At 37.1% G+C, this 22,433-nt stretch overlaps 1 protein-coding gene across 6 annotated transcripts in view; it reads left to right on the forward strand.

Annotated features, from left to right (window-relative positions):
* Nucleotides 1-19,596, forward strand: part of TRA2A (transformer 2 alpha homolog (Drosophila)) — a 20,275-nt gene extending 679 nt beyond the window's left edge. Inside the window, exons 2-9 of one of the 6 annotated variants that reach the window (XM_015558154.1) lie at nt 9,190-9,490; nt 9,783-9,916; nt 12,037-12,202; nt 13,629-13,817; nt 16,719-16,834; nt 18,026-18,157; nt 18,500-18,564; nt 18,723-19,596. In XM_015558154.1, the coding sequence (XP_015413640.1) occupies nt 12,170-12,202; nt 13,629-13,817; nt 16,719-16,834; nt 18,026-18,157; nt 18,500-18,564; nt 18,723-18,733 (546 nt within the window). In that variant the 5' untranslated portion in view covers nt 9,190-9,490; nt 9,783-9,916; nt 12,037-12,169 and the 3' untranslated portion in view covers nt 18,734-19,596. Of the gene's footprint in view, nt 1-5,243; nt 5,327-9,189; nt 9,917-12,036; nt 12,203-13,628; nt 13,818-16,718; nt 16,835-18,025; nt 18,158-18,496; nt 18,565-18,722 lie in introns of all 6 variants that reach the window. The other 5 variants (XM_015558153.1, XM_006779016.2, XM_006779017.2 and 2 more) reach the window with 5 other exon arrangements.
* Nucleotides 19,597-22,433: the final 2,837 nt, after the last annotated feature.

Raw genomic sequence — 22,433 nt, forward strand, 5'->3', positions numbered from 1 at the left:
GTGTCTCCTTGGCTCTCTGTTGCAGTGAGCGGCCGCGGCTCTGCTGGGACCGGCGGCGCTGCGTCTCTAAAGGCGAAAGCCTTGAGGTGGAAGGTGGGACGAGCCCCAGGAAGTGGTTAGTCAACGACCGCAACGACCCTTAAGCGTCCTTAAGGCGAGAGCCGTGCGGGGAGAGCTACGCCGGGAGCCCCCTTCCCCCTCAATGCCCCTTCTACTCGCCTCGCCTTCCGAAATGAGTGTGGAAATGCTGTAACGCCTTATTTTTTTTTTCTGATTCCCTGATGTTGGGCTGTTGTTTTTTTACCCCTCTTCGTTATATCTCAGCTTTTAATGCTTTTTCTCTTCCTGTGACCTTTCATCTAAAAATTGACCACTCCTTTTGCAGGTTTTTACGGTAAAACAAACAAAAAAGTGTGTGTGTTGGCGGGGGGGGGGGGCGGGGATCTTGTGTCCTAATCTTACATAACTGAAGGGATTTCATGGCTCAGTGTTTTTAAAATAGCGAGTCAGTGTATACTGTCCTCCATCAGCAAAGAGGGCGCGAAGCTTCTCATGGGTCGATGAGTATAAACGTCGCAGAGAGATGTTATTCTAAGCTTAAGTGTACTAGCACGTTTGTCGGGGCTTGTTGCGTTTTGTTTCCGAAGTTGCTCTCGAGGTAGAAATTGGTGGGAGCGAGTGAGTGTGAAACGCTGAAAACACAACCCCCCAGGCAACGTGCTTCCTCTGTTGTGTTGGTATCCCGGTCACTAGGGGAAACGCGTGAAAACACTGCCGGTGTGTGCTGGCCGGATTGAAGTTTGTCTTTTAGAAGCTCATACTATAAACACCTGGAACCCGACAGTTACATCAGGCTTTTGTTCTTTTTGAGGAAAGAGAGTTAAATAGATTATAAACAAAAAGACTTTTTAATTCCTGTAAGATTGGATGCTTAAAAATCTAATCTGGAGGATCGATATAAATGAGTGAAGTGCTCATTTTTTAGGTTGGGGTATTGGCTTGTCCCAGCAAACTTTAAAAGTCATTTGGTGGTAGTTGTAAGCTATTAATTAGGTAGTTATTGGAAAGAATTCTATCCATTAATCTTTTCTTCGATTATTTCGTGCGAAAAAAAATTCTTTTAATGTTTGTTTTGATTTGGTTTGTGGGGAAGAGGACTTGCTATTTGGGATCTTGTTTCCCTTAAGTTCTTAGTTTAACATACTTGTCACCTTTCCCACCTTATATATGTAAGATTCCCACCCAATTTTAATCTAAAATGTATGTAGGCATTCATTTGTTTTAATAGAAAAAGAGTGTTTACACTTGTGTGGTGTTTGTGGTCATAGGAAATACTTTTTCATGATACCCAAGTATTTTAGTATGGGTGAACTCTGAATAAGTCCATGCTCATGTGTTACTTTTTTTTTTTTTTTACCGTAGTTTGAGGTCATTGTTTTATTTGTAATTGGTTAAGGAATTAGAAGAATGCCAGAAGCTTTCCTGAGGATTTACATTTTCTTAAAGCAATTCACTCGTGCTTTTGGTTTTTAAAGTACAATGATTATCTGCTAACCACAACCAACAGTTTTTATAGAATACAATTGTTTTCTTGTCTTTGTATCTAAATTTACAAAGGCTCAAAAAAGGATTTCAAGATGTTTAAGTAATTGTTATATTTCAAACTTTTTTTACTAAAATAAGTTAGAGAAAACTGATAGGTCAGTATTTAGATTTCATTTGCTTTATCTACAGAATAAACAGCACATATTTACCCCATCTTACTGAGAAGATACTTACAATTAGAGGGCAACTTTCTAGAGAGTTCAAAACACATTTTAAAAAACAGGGCTAATACTAAAGGTTGTATGTGTTTTGATAGAATTTTAGAATCTATACCCACTCCCCCCAAAATGTTGACATACTTTGTCATTTACTTCTCATTTAAGGGCTGCAGTACTCTGATCATTTCAGAAATTAAAAAATGAGGCCCAGTCCGGCCACTGTTGCTCAGTGGTTCACCATTGCTATGAACCAGGAGTCCACCGTTCAGTTCCAGATGTAGGCACATGCCGGGGTTGCAGGCTCCATCCCCCGTAGGAGGGCTTGCAAGAGGCAACCTATCAATGATTCTCTCTCATCATTGATGATGTTTCTATCTCTCTCTCTAAAAAATATATTTTAGGAAGGAAATCATGAAAAATTTGGTTTAAATAGGACATCAGTGGGATGTTAAGAATGAGACATTCTTAAGGGCTTCAAGAGAATAGTGGTGCTCATAAAATAGGTTTTTAAAAACAATTTGCTTGGGACATGTATATCACGTTAACAGAAGTATTTTAAGTGAAAATGTCTTTTGGAGCTGGGAGTTGGCACTTGAGCTATGACTTTGCGGGTCTTAAAAAGAATGAGTTGTGTGTTTCACACAGCTTCAACTAAAAGTGGGATTTCCATCTCAAGAAATCTTAGTGTCGCCCTAACCGGTTTGGCTCAGTGGATGGACCCTCTCCCCTTCTCTCTGAAATTCATTAAAAATATATTTTTAAAATAAAATACTGAAGCCCAGAAGACCATGCAGCCAGGAATCTGAGATGTACAAATCCCAGTTATTTGCTCATACAACACTATGATGTTTACTTTTTTTTTTTAAAGAGTGCATGTACTTCAGGGCCTCTGAGCCATTAATGGATTTTGCTAAACACAGTTACAGGAGCTTAATTTTCCATTATGGATTAATGTCTCATTTTAAAGCACTGGAGTAAAAGAACTTTAGGAAAGAAAATATAATTGACTCAATGTAGTTATAAGTAACCCTAAGACTTGCTAACCAAAATTCCCTTCTGCCTTGAGGTGAAACTGTTGAGAATCTGATGCTGCCTTTTTACTATAAAACATGTTTACAATAAAAACAGATTTTTTGGGGGTGGGGGGGACTTGAAGTCTTATTTGGGATGACTGACAGCTCAAATCTGGGTAAAGTACGTAAGCAAGTGCTGTTTGATAAAATTAATAAGGAATTCAGAAAATGGTGCCGAGCAGTTCTGTGAGCTACTGGAAAGGGAGAGCTCTACCTACTATATGGAATTTACCTTGGATCTTTTGGTAAGGGAAATGAATATTGATGGTATAGATGTGACAGTGAGTGAATAGATTGCTGGAATAGTGACAGATGATAGATTGACTAAATATGCAGTCAGATAATGGAGGGTTTTGAATTCTAAATTTATGAATTTGGATTTAACCCAATATGCAGTGAGGAGCCATCTGTGGATTATTAATTCTGGGAGTGGCATAATGAAAGAGATTTTAGCAAAGAACCAAGAGACTGGTACAGGAAGAGCAGCAGGGCACAGTTTAAATATTTTAGGCCTGGCTGGAGTTGCTCAGTGGTTGAGCACAGACCTATGAACCAGGAGGTCACCTTTCAATTCCCGGTCAGGGCACTCGAAGGAGACATTCAAAGGCAGCCCATCAATGATTCTCTCTCATCATGGATGTTTCTCTCTCTCTCCCTCCTCCTTTCTCTTCCTCTCTGAAATAGATAAAAAATATGTTTAAAAAAATAAGTTGAAATCTCTTAAAAGTGTGTATGTTTTTACATTAGGTCCACGTGCTTCCCCACAGAGACACGGGTTTCGATTCCGGTCAAGGGCATGTACCTTGATTGCAGTCACATTCCCACTTGGGGGTGTGCAGGAGGCAGCTGATAGATGTTTCTGTCTCATCGATGTTTCTAACTCTCTATCCCTCTCCCTTCCTCTCTGTGGAAATCAATAAAATATATTAAAAAAAAAAAAAGAAATCTTAGTGTCCTTTGCAGAAATTAAGGAGAATGGAAATTAAGCTTTTCTTATTTCATTTATTTTTATTCCTCTCTTCCCCTAGATTTTTTTAATGAAACTTAGAAAAATATTGAGTCCAATTATATTCTCATACAATGGCCCCAGTGTTTTTAATAGAGGTTAATGATTATTGTGTGGAAGTCCATCTTATAATTCCACAATTGTCTATGTTTTAAAGTACATTTAAAGAGGAAAAATAATACTTATTCCTGCCCCCCTCTTTAGAGCTTACTCCTATTTTCTTAGAGACTCCTAGGGTTCCATATATATATACACACACACATATCTATGTGTGTGATTGGTTAATAATACAAATGAAGAGCAAAACACAAGTTCATCTGTACCAATTTGGGAATTAAAATTTGTTGATATTTTGTTGAACAGCAGAAATGGGGGAAGATCTATTTCTTAACTGAAACCTGATTTCTAATAATAGGGGCAATGACTACATCATTCAAAAGCCAGCTTGGTGACTGGCTCCTTTTTAAAATAAAAAACAAACAACAGAAAACCTAAAACTCGTTTTTTTACTTTTCTGTTGATGAGAGTTTAAAATAATGTAAATAAAATTGATTTTCTATTTTATAGATAAAATGTCCGCACTTTAGCTTTCAGTTCAGCTTTTTCAGAAATTTAATTTCCTCTCTCATCACGTCAACCTATTAGAAAAGGATAAAGCTTCCTTTCTTATAGTAGGGGTTGTATTAAACTTCATACAGTCTTATTTGTCTTGGGTTTTCTTCCTAAAATTAAGTACCATTGTTATCCGTTTTTTTTAAAAAAATTATTATTTGATTTGAGAGAGCGGGGTGGAGAAAAACAGACATCAATTTGTTGTTCCACTTATTTATGCTTACATTGGCTGATTCTTGTATGTGCCCTGACTGGGAATTGAACCTATTGGGACAGCACTATAACCAACTGAGCTACCTGGCAGGGATCATCTAATTTTAATGCTCAGATTTTTACATTTGAGATTTCTTTCACTGAAGGGTACTAAATATAAGTAGAAGGTAGCATTTTTATAAGGAGCAATGTAACTAATTGTAGCCACAGAGCATAACTGTAATTTTACAGATTTGTCATAGATGCTGCTTAATATTTATACCATTTCTGAAAGAGAATTAGTTCGGGGCCTGAACTAATATTAAGAGATTTAAATATTTACGAATGACCTCCATTAAAAATACAAATAAACTTATGGACTTGATTTTGTAAATGAACTAGTTATTTACCTAGGATATAACAAGTGTGAAATAGCCATGAATAATTAGCGTAATAATTTTGTAGAACTTGCTAGACAGTGTGAAAACTCTTTGTAATATCAGTGGGTGCTTAGATATCAAATAACCATGGGACCTTTGTAAAAAGTATATATTTACATGCTGAATTAATACTGATAATGTTCCTATGTCATAACAGATTTAGCAAGACAAGTGGAGGTGAGAAAATGGCAAAGATCAAATGGGAAAAAGAATCAGTAAACCCTGTGAAAGAAAGTTGAGGTGAATAATGAAAGGAAATGTGGTTTTTTTCCTCCCTCCTCTAAGTTACTGCCATGTATAGTTGTGTATAGTCCTTATTGTCTCATAATTTTCACGAAAGATGTGACTAGGCCTGACCCATCTGAAGTAGAAGGAAAAGTTTATTTTTCCTTGAAACTAAGGCCCTGTAGTCTTACTCAAATTCATAAGTACTTCATGACATTAGAAAATGAGAACATAAGTAGAGAGTACTATGACAGGTTCTTATTTTAGTAGTTTGCTTTTAGTTGTTGTTTACTGGCTTTATTATACCTAAACTTTTTAGTTCTTATAAAGTTGTTTTCTATGCCTTTGAAATTGTCACTTAGTACACTAGCTTTTTGGATTTAATTGATGATGGCATATAAGCTGGCAGGTTTATGAGCCACATTTAAAATATCTGTGAGTCTTTGCAGATACGAAGACCACTCTAACCTCACTCAGAATACATCATATAGGTATAACCTTAAAGAAAGGGAAATCATTTAAAAATAGCTAATGTTGTGAGAATTTAGGGGTTTTTTTGTGTGTGTGTTTTTTTAAGGAATTGCTCTAATAGTTGTTAGGGACTTTTATAAGCCTAGGAGTCTGTAAAAGAAGCAGCCTATCATACTCGAGAAAGGAGACAGAACTGCTGTTTCTGTAGACTGAAATGAAAGAATTGAGTGAAAGCAGGTTTTCATATGTCCTAAAGAGTGAGGTTCTTGGTGCAGTACAATATAAGTTATTTGGGTAATTTAAGCGCCCCCTCCCTTGGACATACAGTTTACCTAAATGCACTAGTGTATTTCTATGGAAATAGATACCCAACTTCATAAAATAGTGGGGAAATATATTTTGAGAAAGTTAAGTTTACGTTCTAGTCATATAGATTTGAATTGTGTAAACTTGCCACTATTACTTGGCATAGAGTTTGCCTTGCCATAACAGTAGTATGGGTTACAGTGTAGCATTTATATTGGATTATGTGTTTAAGTATTAAGTATCTATTGGTGTAAATTTTTTCACCTATAATATGATACTAGCTTTGTTACTGCCATGTATAGTTGTGTATAGTCCTTATTGTCTCATAATTTTCACGAAAGATGTGACTAGGCCTGACCCATCTGAAGTAGAAGGAAAAGTTTATTTTTCCTTGAAACTAAGGCCCTGTAGTTGAGTTTAGATAGGTGCTGTGGAAATTGTGTTCTGCAACGTGTGCATATATTGAATAACCCATTTTCCTGATTAAAATAGTATGTGGTTGTTGCAGTTATTTTCAATATGTAAAATACAACTGTATTTTAACACAGAAAAGAAAGATGGCTTTATTGAATACTCATAACTTCCTTAATATTTATGGTTAGCTTCTTCCTTTTGGGGGCGATGGGGGAGGAGGCTATGTCCAGCTACCAGCAGAGGTACCTTGATAGTAAACAAGTTTAAAGAACAAACAAGTTATTTGAGCAGGTTGTGTGGTGAGAACTTTTTGCTTGGCTTTTGATTTATAGCGGTTATGATGGAATGGAAGCCTGTTTAAGACATTAAAACTTGTGATATGATGTGGTTGCAAGTCAAAGGTAAAAAAGGAAATGTAGCATTTGTCCATAAAGGGCTCGTTGTAGCCTGGTTTCTAATGTACAGTTCAGTGAAAACGACATTTATTGGCACTAGCATTGGAGAAATAAGTTGCTTAAAAATGGTAAATAATAATGACCATTTTACTGTGTGTGAAGACTATTAACTAGTTCTTAGGACAGGCCTTTTTTAGTATTATAAAAATTTTGAAGAATTAAAGGTATATTTTATTTTAATTTTTTTCTCTATATAGTTTACATTTTTGTTTTGTTTTTTTTCCTTATAATTTATTTTTTAGGTTAAGTGTACTGATGAGTATTGATTTACTTTTTTAAAGTCTCGAGTTTATACATTGTTTTGGGAGAGTAAACCAATAGTGACAGCCTTGAAACTAGGAGTTAATGGGAGTTAAGAGGACTGTTTCTTAACCTTGAATGATTCTATGAAAACATTTCTGCAGATTTAGGTTCCCTGCTAAAACAAACTTACAAACTTGAAGGATAGGCAATAAAGGAAGTTAGATATTTGTAACACTGGATAATAAAAAGCAAGTCTTCTTTAAAAATATGCTAATGTCTTTTGAAAAGATACTGTCATATCTTAATACTTTGTTAGCAAATAAAAGGAAAATTGTATTTTTCCCAGTGAGCTGTGCCAGCACTGGGATTTAAAATTTAAGATGTTACTGATTACCTTATTTACATTAGTTTTTAAGAAGTGGTAATTTTCATTACCACTGAATAATTTTCAACCATTAGTCATGCTGATGAGAGAACATTTGAAAATGAAATATACACATATATTTGTGCCTTAACATTTTTATCCTTTACTAGAAAGCTTCACATAAACATTTAAGAATAAATTTGGTGTTCTAATATATAGGATTTTTATTTCTATCCTAGTAAAATGAAAAGTTTTATGGTGTCACAGAGCACAAAGCCTTCTGATATGTATTATAACAAGGGCTGTGCTGATGTTCATAGGCACTGTTCCATCTACTACTATTCTACGGTAGTATAAATGAATGTTATACCAAGGATTTGTTTTATAGACAGGAAAGCAAAAAGAGAGAGGGGAAGATATTCTTAAATCAGCGTGGTTAGTGAGCCAGTCTGTGAGACTGCAATTACAAGTAAATTATTTGTGCCCTCCCCCCCCCCCAACCCTTTTTAAAGTACTGAATATGCTGCTTTTACAATTTCAGTGAATCAAACGGCCTGAATTGCTGTTCCTGCTCCAGGCTTCTGTCCAGAAATTTAGAGAGTATGTGAGATATTGTGTAGATAGCTAAATATATTCAGTTTTGTTTTCATCTGGAAAAATAAATATACATAGCAGCATTAGTACAATTTTTGACAAGTTAAATGTAAAGGAAAAGTTGTAAGCAGGTTGCATGGTAGGAAGTCTTTTAGTTTGAAATTGTTTGATTTGGAAAGTAGTTGTTTTTAATTTCAACTTTTTCAGAAGCCAGTTTTCTGGTGTAGGATATAGTCACTAAAGGGAGAGTATAAATAATGCATAGCTGCATAAAATCTGCAAAAACTGAACAAAAAGAGGTGGGATAAAAAATAAAGACCATGTTATACTTTTGTGATAAATTCTTGTGCTATATGATACTTAATGGGTAATACAGAGTTTTTAAATGCCACAGGTTCAAAAATACATATATTAGGAATTTACAAGCCAGGGGTGGGCAGAATTTTAAGAATTTCATGCTTTTCCCCTTACTTTTTTCAGAATGCTTGTCAGAACTTACCTTCCTGGTTAAGTAGGAGTAAGCAAAGATAGGTCAAACAAAATTAGGAGGTGTTAGTAATTGTACTAATTTTTTTATACTCCTTTGAACCTTAGCATGTGTCCTGCAGTGTTTGAGTTTAGATAGGTGTGTGCAAATATTTCAGGGTAGGATGCTTTGCATGGCTTAGTGAAAGCTTATTCTTCAGGATATAAATTAGTGAAAATGTAGGTGGGGGATTATAGTTTATGTTAGATTTATGCTCAAATTAAGTATTCATATTAAAATTGTTCACATTTTAGGAACTAGGATGAAACATGAAAGGGGAGGAGGGTGAAGAGTATGGTAAAACATTTAGAAAAATTCAGAATTCCCTAATTTTTAGAAACTAGACTTTTGAGCAATTTTAAAGATTATAAAATTGTTTTTTAAATAAACTAGTTATTTGCACTTTACCTGCTGGCTTTCCATTTGGTAGATAACATTCTGAACTCCAGCAGAGTTTTATAATCCCCACGTGCTTAAATATACTAAATGTTCTTTTTCCATTAAGGTTAATGTTCGTGAAGAAATTGAAGAGTTTTTTCCAAGAATGTGGAAGATAAATCAAGATAAAAGAAGGCTAATGAAAAGTATTAAAGATCAGAAAATTAAAATTGAATGGGGGAAAAAATTGAACAGAAGATTGGTCAGATAGAAGCACTTGAATATTTTTTTAAGGCTATTTTGAATTGTTTGAATTGGGGAAGAATACACGAAGTATGAAAAATGAAAAACTCAATGAAGAATGAAGAGAAGTAGAAAGCAAGAGTGAAGTAGAATTAAAAGAATCTGGAAGAATGAATGGGTCCTAGGTTAAGTAAATGTATGGTTTATGTTCCAGTGTCTGTATGATCAAGTTGTAGATGAATTTGCATGATTACTTAGTTAATAGAGAATTGGTGATCTGGTTCAAGTAGGGAATTACTGAGGACAGTTAGCAGTATTAACAATGGGTTATTAATGAGCTGAAATATTTTCTGGAGGGTGTTGCCTAACCATTTGTTTTTTCAGGAGCAATCAATATAAATAATTACGGTACTTTAAATGTTAGGTGTTAGGCATCTACTTGACCAGTGCCATTTGTAATACTGTCTTCTTTGTTAGGAGTCTCGCTCTCAGTCAAAATCTCCAACGGGAACTCCTGCTCGTGTAAAATCGGAGAGCAGGTCAGGATCTCGTAGTCCATCAAGGGTTTCCAAACATTCTGAATCCCATTCTCGATCAAGATCAAAATCCAGGTATGTGTGTTTAAAATAATACTTAAAATGCTTTTTTATTTTTATTTTTTTTAATATATTTTATTGATTTTTTACAGAGAGGAAGGGGGGGAGAGAGAGAGAGAGTTAGAAACATCGATGAGAGAGAAACATCGATCAGCTGCCTCCTGCACATCTCCTACTGGGGATGTGCCCGAAACCCAGGTAACATGCCCTTGACCCAGCAATGGGCAAACTACAGCTCACGGGCCAAATCTGGCCCGTTTGAAATGAATAACCCCTGCCTTGACCAGAATCGAACCTGGGACCTTTCAGTCCACAAGCTGACGCTCTATCCACTGAGCCAGACCGGTTTCGGCTTAAAATGCTTTTTTAGGGTTTCTCAGGGCAAAGTAGTGTTTGTTTTTTCTAAAATCCCTTAATTTTACCTCGTTTTATATAAACATTTTATCAATGATTCAAAAATTATGAAGTAATTTTTTCAAACTGCTTAGTAATGGAGTTTAGAAATGAATAATACATTCTAGATACAGACTTAGATAAGGTAGAATTATCTCAACTCCATCTATCAGATACTAGCTAGCTCAGCCGTGGGCAAACTACGGCCAGCGGGCCGGATCTGGCCCATTTGAAATGAATAAAACTAAAATAAAAAAAGACCGTACCCTTTTATGTAATGATGTTTACTTTGAATTTATATTAGTTCACACAAACACTCCATCCATTACAGCAAATTAAATGTCAGTTGATTGAAATGTGCTTGGCATTTGAGCATTAGTTTTTTTATTTTATTTAAGTAATACTTGCACAACAAAATAATTGTCTTGGCATATAATTTAGTACAGAGAAAGTTGATGTAAGTATGTTGGGCTGGTTATCAAAATGATTTGAGAAGCTTTTTCAAGATTCACATTCCATCTACATTCTTTACCTGAAGATTCTGACTGAAGTCCAGGGTGGAATTCTGGTCAGATGCAGTGGCAGGGCGCTGGAGGGGAGGGAGAGAAATCCCTGGGTGATTAAGAGTCCCTATCACTTATCTCCTCAACAAAGTAGGAAACAAACTAGGGAATCAGCAGTGGAAAGATGGGTGAGAAGCTCTTGAAAGCCTAAAGAAATGAAGACCATTAGATTAGAAGGGCCTTTAGGTTAATTTAGTAGATGCTAGATTGCAGCGGCTAAAGAAAGATTGGAAAGGAAATGATACTTAACAGTAAAGGAAGAATATAGTATTATATTAAAGAAGTAATAAGTGATTCAACAAAGGATTTTATTGTGGTGTTAGTAGTTTGTTTTGTCTCTTTTGTGGTAAAATACACATAATAACCATAACCATTTTAAAACGTACAGTGCAGCGCCCTAGCTGGTTTGGCTCAGTGGATAGAGCATTGGCCTTCGGACTGAAGGGTCCTGGGTTCCATTCCAGTCAGGGGCACATGCCTGGGTTGCAAACTCGATCACCAGTAGGGGTGCAGGAGGCCGCCAATCAATGATTCTCTCATCATTGATGTTTCTCTCCCTCTTCCTTCCTCTTTGATATCAATAAAAATATACTTAAAAAAATAAAAATGTACAGCTCAGTGATGTTATATACATTTCATATTGTTGTGCAGCCATCACCACCATCCATCCGCATAACTTTTTATCTGTTGTAAAATGGAAACTATACCCCTTAAACCATGAGTTCCCATTCTCTCCTCTTATCCCCTGGCAATGACCATTTTACTTTCTGTCTTCATAGATTTTGACTACCAAATGCTTCATATAAATGGAGTTATACAGTATTTGTTTTCTTGTGAGTGACTTGTTTCATTTAGCATAATGCCCTCATATTTCATCTGTGTTGAATATTGCAGAATTTCCTTCCTAGTGGTAGTTGGGCTTTTTGTTTTTAAAAAATATATTTTTTTATTGATTTTTTACAGAGAGGAAGGGAGAGGGATAGAGAGTTATAAGGTAAGGTGAAAAGAGAGAATGGAGGAAGGATAGACTGAGAACAAGGAGGAGATAGTAATGATTAAGAGAACAAGAGGAAGACTACCCTTTCTTCAGTAAGGAGCTGAGAATAAACAGGGATATACGTACAGGTCCTTGGCATTAGCCATTTGTTTAAGTATTACCTGCATTTATTTCTCTCCAAGGTCGAGATCAAGGAGGCATTCTCATAGACGTTACAGCCGATCCAGGTCCCATTCTCACTCTCATAGGAGACGATCTCGAAGTAGGTCATATACACCAGAATACCGGCGTCGAAGGAGCCGAAGTCATTCTCCAATGTCTAACCGGAGAAGACATACAGGCAGCAGGGTATGTGGTTTATAATAGTTAATGAACTTATTTTATCTTTAATATGTGTTTAGTCGTAGCATAATATCTTGCTTTATGAGAGTGAGACCATGGTTTAAAAAGTAGTACTCGAGCCTGCCAGTGTTGTACAGGGGTTGAGTATCAACCCGTGAACCAAGAGGTCACTGGTTCAATTCCCAGTCTGGGCACATGCCAGCTTGGTTACTCAGTCCCCAGTAGGGGCCATGCAGGAGGCCATGTTTCTCATTGATGTTTCTATTTCACCATCCCTCTACCCCTTCTCTAAAGAAAATCAGTAAAAATATATTTTTTAATTAAAAAAAAAGTAGTACTTAAGAAGCATCCTTGAGGGTATGAATATTACTTAATATACATTTAAGTATATTTTCTTTCCTTGACTTTTGAGTAGTTTTAAAGAGATGAAATTTGGAGAGAAATGGTATGTTCCAAAACTAAAATGGAAAGCATAATCTGAGTTGAGAATAATGAAATTAAAAGTTTTACAGTAGTTAGTGGGTAGACAGCAAGTAAATACCAAAAACTATAGAAATAGCCAGCACTCATAATATGAGCCCTGTGCAGAATTCTTTAATACAGTTAATATTCTTAACATCTGTGAGGCAAGTTGCCATGTTATGGATAAGTTGAGTCTTGAATATGTGACATGGACGTTTGTTTTTGGCTAACTGGCAGAGTACAGATTTCAACCAAACTCTTGACTAGTATTCCTGTGCTTAACTACTATGCTGTGCTTCTCCCATGTGATACTGCAGACTGCCATGTGCATCTGCTAAGGATTGAAATTGGGCAGAGGGAAGTCTAATCAGCAATTGCAGATAAAGTCAGATTGAGTACACATCTATAGGGATGTAAAACATTTGAATAAACTAGAAATATGGCATTAAACTAAGGATGAATTCTTAGTATGCATTCTGAAAATTGCTGGGCTACAGAGTGGAGTTTTTGTTTTTATTCAGGCTACAACCTGAAGTTTATTCCACAGAAGGCAGGAGTGTTGCTCTAACTGGTTTGGCTCAGTGGATATAGTGTCAGCCTGTGGACTGAAGGGTCCCCGGTTCGATTCCGGTCAAGGGCATGTACCTTGGTAGCGGGCACATACCCAGTAGGGAGTGTGCAGGAGGCAGCTGATTGATGTTTCTCTCTCATCGATGTTTCTAACTCTATCCCTCTCCCTTCCTCTCTGAAAAATCAATAAAATATATTTTTTAAAAAAAAGAAGAAGAAGAAGGCAGGAGTGTTATTGTGAACTGTAGAATATAACTCACTGGTTTATTTTCCTCTTAAATTATTTTCAAGTCACTTGAAACAGTATAGTCTTTGGGTAAGGTGTTCTAAGCATAGTATTTCTGTTTTAATATTTATTTTAATTTGGAGCTTAAAATTAAATGACATCTTTATTCAACAGGCAAATCCAGATCCCAACACTTGTCTTGGAGTGTTTGGCCTCAGTTTGTATACAACAGAGAGAGATCTTCGTGAAGTATTTTCTCGATATGGACCATTGAGTGGTGTCAATGTGGTTTATGATCAGCGAACTGGACGATCTCGAGGATTTGCTTTTGTCTATTTTGAGAGAATAGATGACTCAAAGGAGGTAATTTTGTTTTTATAATTGTCCTTTTGAACATTTTCTGATATACATGATTATAGTATTGAGTTGCTATTAAAAGTTGATTAATTGACTCCCAGTTCCATAAACATGGCCAGTTTCACTTCTGGTATAGGTATATCCTTATTGAAGTCTGGCCTTGTAAAGTGAGATGTATGTTTGAGTTAATGGAAAAATGTGAAGTGTTTCTTTTTAATAAGCCTTATTCATGTTCAAAGCAGGTGATTCAATTGACTTTTTAGAATTATGATGTTTAGGTTTAATCTGTTTAATTTTGTATCTAGCTCCCCATGTATAGATACACAGCTTTGTTTTTCTATTCTCTTAATATTCATCTGTTATTCTGTTGTATAATCTGTATATATAAAAGCCTAAGTGACCTGTCGACTGGTGGACTGGTCGCTATGATGCGCACAGACCACCAGGGGGCAGACACTCAACGCAGGAGGTGTCCCCGGTAGTAAGTGCACTCCTACAGTTGGAACACCACTTAGCTGACCAGGATACGTGAGAGGTGGATGAGCAGGAGTGCCTCCTCCCCAACTGCCTGCCACTTCATGCTCTACTACATTCTTCAGGGATGTTGGATGCGGGTTTCAGCCCAATCAAAGCAGGCTACACCGAGGGACCCCACTGGTGCATGAATCTGTTCACCGGGCCTCTGGTTGAAAGACAGTACACAAAAAGAATTAGTATTTTTTAAAAATGTTTTTATTGATTTCAGAGAGAGGAGAGGAGAGGGAGAGAGGGGTAGAAACATCAATGATGAGAGAGAATCATTGATCTGGCTGCCTCCTACACACCCCCTATTGGGGATGGAGCCCACAACCTGGGCAGGTGCCCCTGACCAGGAATGGAACCATGACCTCCTGGTTCATAGATACATCGGTCAGACTAAAAGAGTTATTAGTACCTTTTATTTTTTGTTTGGTGCCATTCTTAATTTGCCTAACAGGATGATTTGAAATAGTACTATTCTAATGTAATAGGTATTGGATTATAAAGGAAGCAGTAGGCTTGCTTTCTCTATACTAAAAGTTTATAGTGACTTGAGTTAGAAAACTCCATTTTAAGGAATTAGAAGCTCATCGTTAAGGTTTTTTCAAACCTTAACAAATGACAAGTATTAGCATTTCTTCTTTGTACCATTTTACATGTGACAGTCAGTAGTTGGATATATAGATTATTGCTCTATATCAACAGTGCTTAATTGCAACATAATCATAATACATGTTAGCATATCTCTTAAAAATAGTAGAGGCTATTGGCATCTAGCGGATAGAGGCCGGGGATGATATTAAGCATCCTACAGTGCACAGGATAGCCACCCACAGCATAGAACTAACAGTCCCAAAGTATTGATGGTGGTGTGCTTATAAAAGTCATAACAAAATAATGCTTCATGTTGTAAGTCCTTTATATAATAGACATTCTAATGTTTTGTCAGTATGTTTTACTGTTACATATAGCAGTCCCTCCTTATCCGTCCACGGGGGATGTTCCAAGACCCCATGGGTACCTAAAACCTCAGACAGGACCAAACTTTTCACTTCAAAGCAGCACTCTTTACAGCTTTCCTTGGGCATGTTTGAATTGCCAGCATTGCTATCTTATGCTTTGGGGCATTATTCAGTAAAATAAGGGTTACTTGAACACAAATACTGATATTATGACAGTTGATTTGACAACCCAGACAGCCAGTAAGTGCCTAATGGGGGTGGGGGTGGGTAGAGTAGGTTATATAATGTGGATATGCTGGACAGGGATAATTCACATCCTGGGAGGGACATGCACAATTTTAAAACTTAAGAATTATTTCGGGCCGAAACCGGTTTGGCTCAGTGGATAGAGTATCGGCCTGTGGACTGAAAGGTCCCAGGTTCGATTCCGGTCAAGGGCATGTACTGGGTTGCGGGCACATCCCCAGTAGGAGATGTGCAGGAAGCAGCTGATCGATGTCTCTCTCTCACCGATGTTTCTAACTCTCTATCTCTCTCCCTTCCTCTCTGTAAAAAATCAGTAAAATATATTTTTTTAAAAAAAAAAAGAATTATTTCGGCAATTTTCCATTTTAATGTTTTTGTCCCGAGTTTGACTGTGGATAACTGAAACTGCAGATGGAGGTAGGGGGACTACTTAACTTATTTCTGTTCTCAAGGGTTAAAGGTGTACATTTAGAAATTTCAAGATATCTGACCTGAAGTAAATGTTGAAGAGTCTGACCAATTAAAACTTTTTAAAATAAGAAACTTGCTTGTACTCTTGATTCTTCTCCACCCACACCCACCCCCAGGTTTATTCCTGGGCAAAATAAAATGAAAATGGCAACTTTAGTTAGTTCCAAAGAACTTCATGCAGATTTGTTAAAATGATAGAATTATTATTGTATTTATTGGTATTAGTGTCAAAGGTCAAAAGGAATATAAACGCAGGTATAAGACTGGAGCATTTACTGAGAGGTAGAGGTTCCTTTCTATTTGTGGTTCACTACACTAGATGGCAGTGCGTTCTTAAGGAACAGCTTGACTAATTTAAACTTGTCACTTGAATTGTAGTTTCTGCTTTGAGTTGCCCAGACTGCAATTAGTCACTGCATCCCCAGAATTATGCAAGCTTCCCTGAGTTGTGTAGTTCCTTCTCTCTAGCTGCCCCAGTCTTTCAGCGCAGGCCTGCAAGTGTCCATGTGTACATTAGAAAACTCAATGCTTATTGACATGCATATAGCAGAGATTCGTATGTAAAATCATACCCCCTGTTGTTTGAAAAAAGAAGTGTTTAGAGAATTTTAATTTTTGAAATTTCAAGTGGAAAGTGTTAACTTTATTACAGTTTTGATAGTCTCTCCTTGGTGAATTATGCATGTCTGACTGTGCCTTTTCTTTACAGGCTATGGAAAGGGCAAATGGAATGGAGCTGGATGGCAGAAGAATTCGTGTGGACTATTCTATCACCAAGAGAGCACACACACCTACACCAGGCATCTACATGGGCAGACCAACTCAGTAAGATTTAAAGTTTCCTAAGATAAACTATTTTAGCCAGAAGTCTACCAGATGTATCTACAAAATTTTGATAAGTCAAACGATAAAATTTTCCCTATAATTAAAATGGAAATTTACTTAATTTGTATATATTCTTTGGGTCATTTTTTATATATACAGTTGACCCTTGAACAATGAAGGGGTTAGGTGCACCAAATCTTGTGCAGTCAAAAATCCACATCGAACTTTGAGCTCTCCGAAAACTTAGTTTTCCCTTAGTATTTACCAGGGATTGGTTCTAGGACCCCTATGGATACTAAAATCCATGATACTTAAGTGCCCTAAGTAAAATGCCATGGGTCAGTGCATGCAGTTTGCCCTCTGCATACACAGACCCCAAATATTGATTGAAAACAGTGCAGGTATTTATGGGGGGGGGGGGGGGGGGGTGGGTGGGGGGGAATCTGTATAAGTAGGCTGGTGCAGTTCAAAGGTGTACTGTGTGTGCGTGTGTGTGTGTGTGCGCGCCTGCACACGCACACACACGTGCACAGGAGGATAAATTAAAATTATTGAAGTGCATTTCTAGCCCTTGGTATTCTACAGATAGAAAAAGTGTTAGATATTAAGAAAAATATCATACATTCTTAAAGTATTCCCTTTCTATTTTTTTTATTGTTTTGTTTTTTTTTTGTTTTTGTTTTTGTTTTTTTTTAGAGAGATGAAGGAGGAGAGAGAAACATTGATTGGTTGCCTCCAGAATGTCTCCCACCATGGGATCGAGCAGTAACCCAGCATGTACCCTGACTGGGAATCAAACTAGTGACCTCTTGGTTCACGGGTCAACGCTCAACCACTGAGCCACACTAAATGGGCACTTCTTAGTGTTTTGGTATTGTTTTCCAGCATAGTTCATTTCACCTTGTTGAAAAGATCCTGGTGATTTGGGCAGGGCATTAATAGAAGAGCAGTTTACAGTTTGGAGAGTTGTGTATAATCTTTCCTGGTTATTTATGTAATGAATAAGAAGCCAAGACAAGAATACCATGGGCTGTAGCCAACTAAGACATAGAGGTAATTGGCATGAAAGGGTTATTCTTTGCCTTTTCTCACCTCCTTCTCTATTTTATTTTACTTAAGTACCATTTTGTATTAAGTGATACTGGAAAATAATCGTTCACATTGATATCAAATGTTTACATTTTTTTGTAGTAGTGGTGGTGGTGGTGGTGGAGGCGGAGGCGGTGGTGGAGGCGGAGGAGGTGGCAGGCGTCGAGATTCTTACTATGAAAGAGGATATGAGCGTGGTTATGACAGATATGAAGACTACGATTACCGATACAGGTAATATTTAACTTGTAGTTTCTAAATTAGATGATAGTTGTATTATTTGGTGCTTTTGATTTATGTTTGATATGTATTAAGAAAAATATTGGAAAGATTTTATATGGTCCTTAAGAAAGTAGGAAAGAATTATTTTTTTCAAAACTGAATACATACATAAATTACCTGTGTTTGCTAGTATTTTGTTGTGCCATATACTTACTGTTTTGGTATCATTGGCACACAGAGAACTTAATAGTTATCATCTTGGGTCCATTATTATTTTGAATGGTGGGAATTTTTATTTCCATTTGCCTCGGTGGATCATGTGTATGCTAAGTAATCTTTTGTTTCCTACAGAAGAAGATCACCTTCTCCTTACTATAGCCGATACAGATCACGATCAAGATCTCGTTCCTATAGCCCAAGTAAGTCCTCTGTGCTTCCTACAGCATTAAGGAACAAAGCTTCTACAGCTTTGTTTCTAATTAATGGTTAGTTTTAGAAAATTAGGGTATATGGTGACTGTTACTATATGCAAGTCAAACTATAATTGTCATTTTAACTTTTTTTCTCTCTCTTTCAGGACGCTATTGATGAAGAGAATGATTACATTTGAGGATTTCTTTTTCTCTTTTGTTGTTTAATTCTAGATTTCCCTGAGCTTCTAATCCTTCCTATTTAAAAGGAATCCGAAAAAAATCTTTGGTTTATTTAGCGTCTACACTTTGTCAATTGCATTGGTGTTTTCCACCCCTTTTATTATACTCTTAAAGTTCTAATTGTCATTTTGAGTAGTTAAACATCTTGAGTAAAAAAAAAAAAAAAAAGAACCCCCAGTGTTATGCTTTGGGTTTGTTTGTTGTTTTGTTTTTGCTTTTACAGAAAATTAACTTCTGGCTAATCAAAAAAGGAAAGAAATGATCTTTTTAAAGCTTTTTTTTTGTTAGATACTATATTAGAAATCTACATTTGTGACAAACTCCTTTTTTAACTATCTTTTGGAGAAGATAGTAACACATAAAGTAGTTCAGTGATGTCAGGTTTGTCTGGGGTGTCATGGAGCAAATAGTTGAGTGTAGAAAGTTTGAAGCTATAAAACAGTCATTTCTTTTGAAAAAATGAAAATTTATAACCTTAAAAAGGGCATTTTTCTTAGAGATGGAAAGCTTGTGGGCTCCTATAAAACATGTTCTATTTAAACTACATCTGTTAAGACTTACAAACTTTATAGTGTGATTTTTTTTTTTGTGTTGAACTTATTGAAGTTTAAGTATTCTCTTAATCAGTGAAGGACAACCCTTACTATTATTTATTACTTAGAGCAATTGTATACTTTGCTGTTAGAAATCTTGGTATGGGACAATGGTTAAGCAGGCTCTTGTATAGTTTAGAGTCCTTAGAGGATATGTGTGGGGAAGAGTAGTCTCCTTTCAAATAAAAGTTAATTTCTTTGAAAATGGGACTGTCTCTTTATTTTGTTACAAAGGGAAAATATAACTGGATTGATTTGGGAGCCAGTCCTTTCTTTTCCTAACATTTTTGCTTATATCTAAATGAAATACTTGTCTCTTATTCAGTCTTTACAAACCTTTGTTTTACTCTCCCATTTTTGTTGGCCATACTGTAACTATTGAGAGTATTTAGTATCAAGCACCATGCTGAAGGAAAGATAACATGGTTCATGTCTTCACAAAGTCCACATTCTTATAGGAAACACACTGAAATGACTGTACTATAATGTAAGAGAAGGGTGTTTTAGCAAAGAGGTATCTATCTGATGTGTCAGGTGATCTTTATGAAAAGTTTAGAAGATGGACATCTGTAATACTGCCAACAATAAAAAAAATTTTTAGTATAGGAGCATTAGCTCCTTTGTTCCTCCCCCAAAGCAGATATAAAGTTAGATATTATGATCTGTATAATAGATTGATGGGATCTGTGGGATTGAAGCACCTCAGATATCTTAATTAAAAAACTACAAAATGTTTGTCATAGTTTTTCTTTCCGATATAGGCTATTCAAAGAACAGAGCGATTTCTTGTTGGTCCCTGGCTGAAGGGTTTTTGTTCTTTAAGCCAGGTTATTAAAAGTATATCAACAAAAAGTGATAACATTGGCGACAGTCTGGAAGCAAAGAGCCATGTGAAGACACTGTAAACATACTTAAACGTGTGTGTGTGTGTGTTACATGTATGTTGGTGAAAAAGCAGAGAAGGAGACTAGGTAAATAAGGGGGGGATAAAAATTTAATAGGCCAATCTTTGAAGTCTCTCCTAAGAAGGTGAAATTTAAGTAAATCTGAAGGAAAGGGAAGAAGCCTTATCTGGAAGGAAGAGTATGTTGGGTGTAGGAAATAGCAAATGTAATGGCCTTACAAGGCAGAAGAATACCTGAAATATTGGACAAGAGAAGACAGATGATAACCTTAAGGGCGGGGCCCTGCTGGGGAAGGGTTTGGGAGGTGTGCTTTCAACCATCCGGCAAGTTTTTTTTATAGAAGGGAGCTGTCAGAAGTGGGTGCATGGGTATATTGCTATAGATATATGGGTACAGGCTTAAGGACTAAATGTGTTACATTGCATGGATGTGGATATGCAATATACAAAAAAAACGGGGTATTTCTGAACCTCTTGTTTCTTTTTTGTTAATCCTCATCCAAGGATATTTTTCCCATTGGTTTTTAGAATGGAAGGGGGGTGGGGGGGGGACACATTGATTGGTTGCCTCCTACATGTGCCTCAGCCGGGGCCAGGGATCCGGCCTGCAACTGAGGTATGTGTACTTAACTGGAATCGAACGTCTGACCCTTTAGTCCATGGCTGATGCTCTAATCCAAACTGGCTAGGGCTGTTACCTACATTATTAAACTGGTTGAAGGTAAGAAAAACTTGTTCTAACTCCCTACAACAGTGGTTCCTATTGATTGGGGATGAGGGGAGAATGATCATAGAGCCCTTAAAAATCTGATAAAAGTGCAATCTGTCTTCCTAGAAAAAGTAAAGATGTAAAACAATTTGTGTATACAAATACTAGGTTTTTAAATTCCTTTGTGCATAGAATAAAATCTATAGGAATATGCACGAGTTTTCTAACAGTGGTAGTTATCCTGTAAAGTAGCAAACAGGAGAGGCAACTTGCAGAAAAACGGCAATTTTACATACAAATTCAGGAACATTATGGATACTAGTACTTCTGGATAAAAGCTCCTGTCATAGACTACCCAGAGATTCTCGAAGACTCATGGCTTTTTAAAATGTGGCTTAGAATACTTGAATTTCCTAGCACCCTGAGAACTATGAAGCACAAATATATATATAGAGAGAGCGCGTTTCATTATGGCAATTGAAAGTCTTTATTTGTAATCCTATATGATAAAAGCCTAATATGCCACATGGCCAGTTGGCTGTTCAACCAAAGCATGATATGCTAAAGCCACTCAACTACTTGCTATGACATGCACTGACCACCGGTGGTAGACAGTCAACTGGTCAGCCAGTCGCTATAATGCGCATTGACCACCAGAGGGCAGATGCTCCAACCAGTAGGTTAGCTGACTGCTGGGGTCCGGCTGATTGGGACTGTGCAAGGTGGGCCTGACATGCCCTGGAGCCTCCCAGCAGGGTTCCTCCCCTGCTGGCCAACCACCTGCATTCCTCCTTGGCTCTGATTGTGCGCTGGTGGGGTCCCTTGGCCTGGCCTGTGCCCTCACATTCAGCCCGACAGCGTAACAACTAGTCGCTATGATGTACATTGACCACCGGGGGCAGACGCTCAACTCAGGAGCTGCCCCCTGGTGGTCAGTGTGCTCCCACAGCAGGGAGTGGGCCTAAGCTGTTAGTCAGACATCCCCTGAAGGGCTCCCGGACTGGGGCTAGGCTGAGGGACCCCTAAATCCCCAAGTGCACGAATTTTGTGCACCAGGCCTGTAGTGTAAAATAAAGGTCTATTTGTTCAAAATATGGCCACTTCTGATGCCAAACAATGCTTTAGGCATATGAATTTCCTTTTTCCCACTTAACCTGAAATTAAGTGGATTAAATGGTCAAAATTGGTGAACCCAGCCAGTGTGATTCAGTGGTTGAGCATTGACCTATGAGCCAAGAGGTAGCAGTTTTATGTGTTTTTTAATATATTTTTACTGATTTCAGGGGAACATGGAGAGGGAGAGATGGAAACATCAATGATGAGAATCATTGATTGGCTGCCTCCTGCACACACCACATGGGCTCCAACCTGCATCCCAGTAATATGCCCTGACCAGGAATTGAACTGTGATCTCCTGGTTCATACGTGG

This window comes from Myotis davidii, unplaced genomic scaffold (assembly GCF_000327345.1).
Source record: "Myotis davidii unplaced genomic scaffold, ASM32734v1 scaffold168, whole genome shotgun sequence".
Taxonomy (NCBI): Eukaryota; Metazoa; Chordata; class Mammalia; order Chiroptera; family Vespertilionidae; genus Myotis; species Myotis davidii.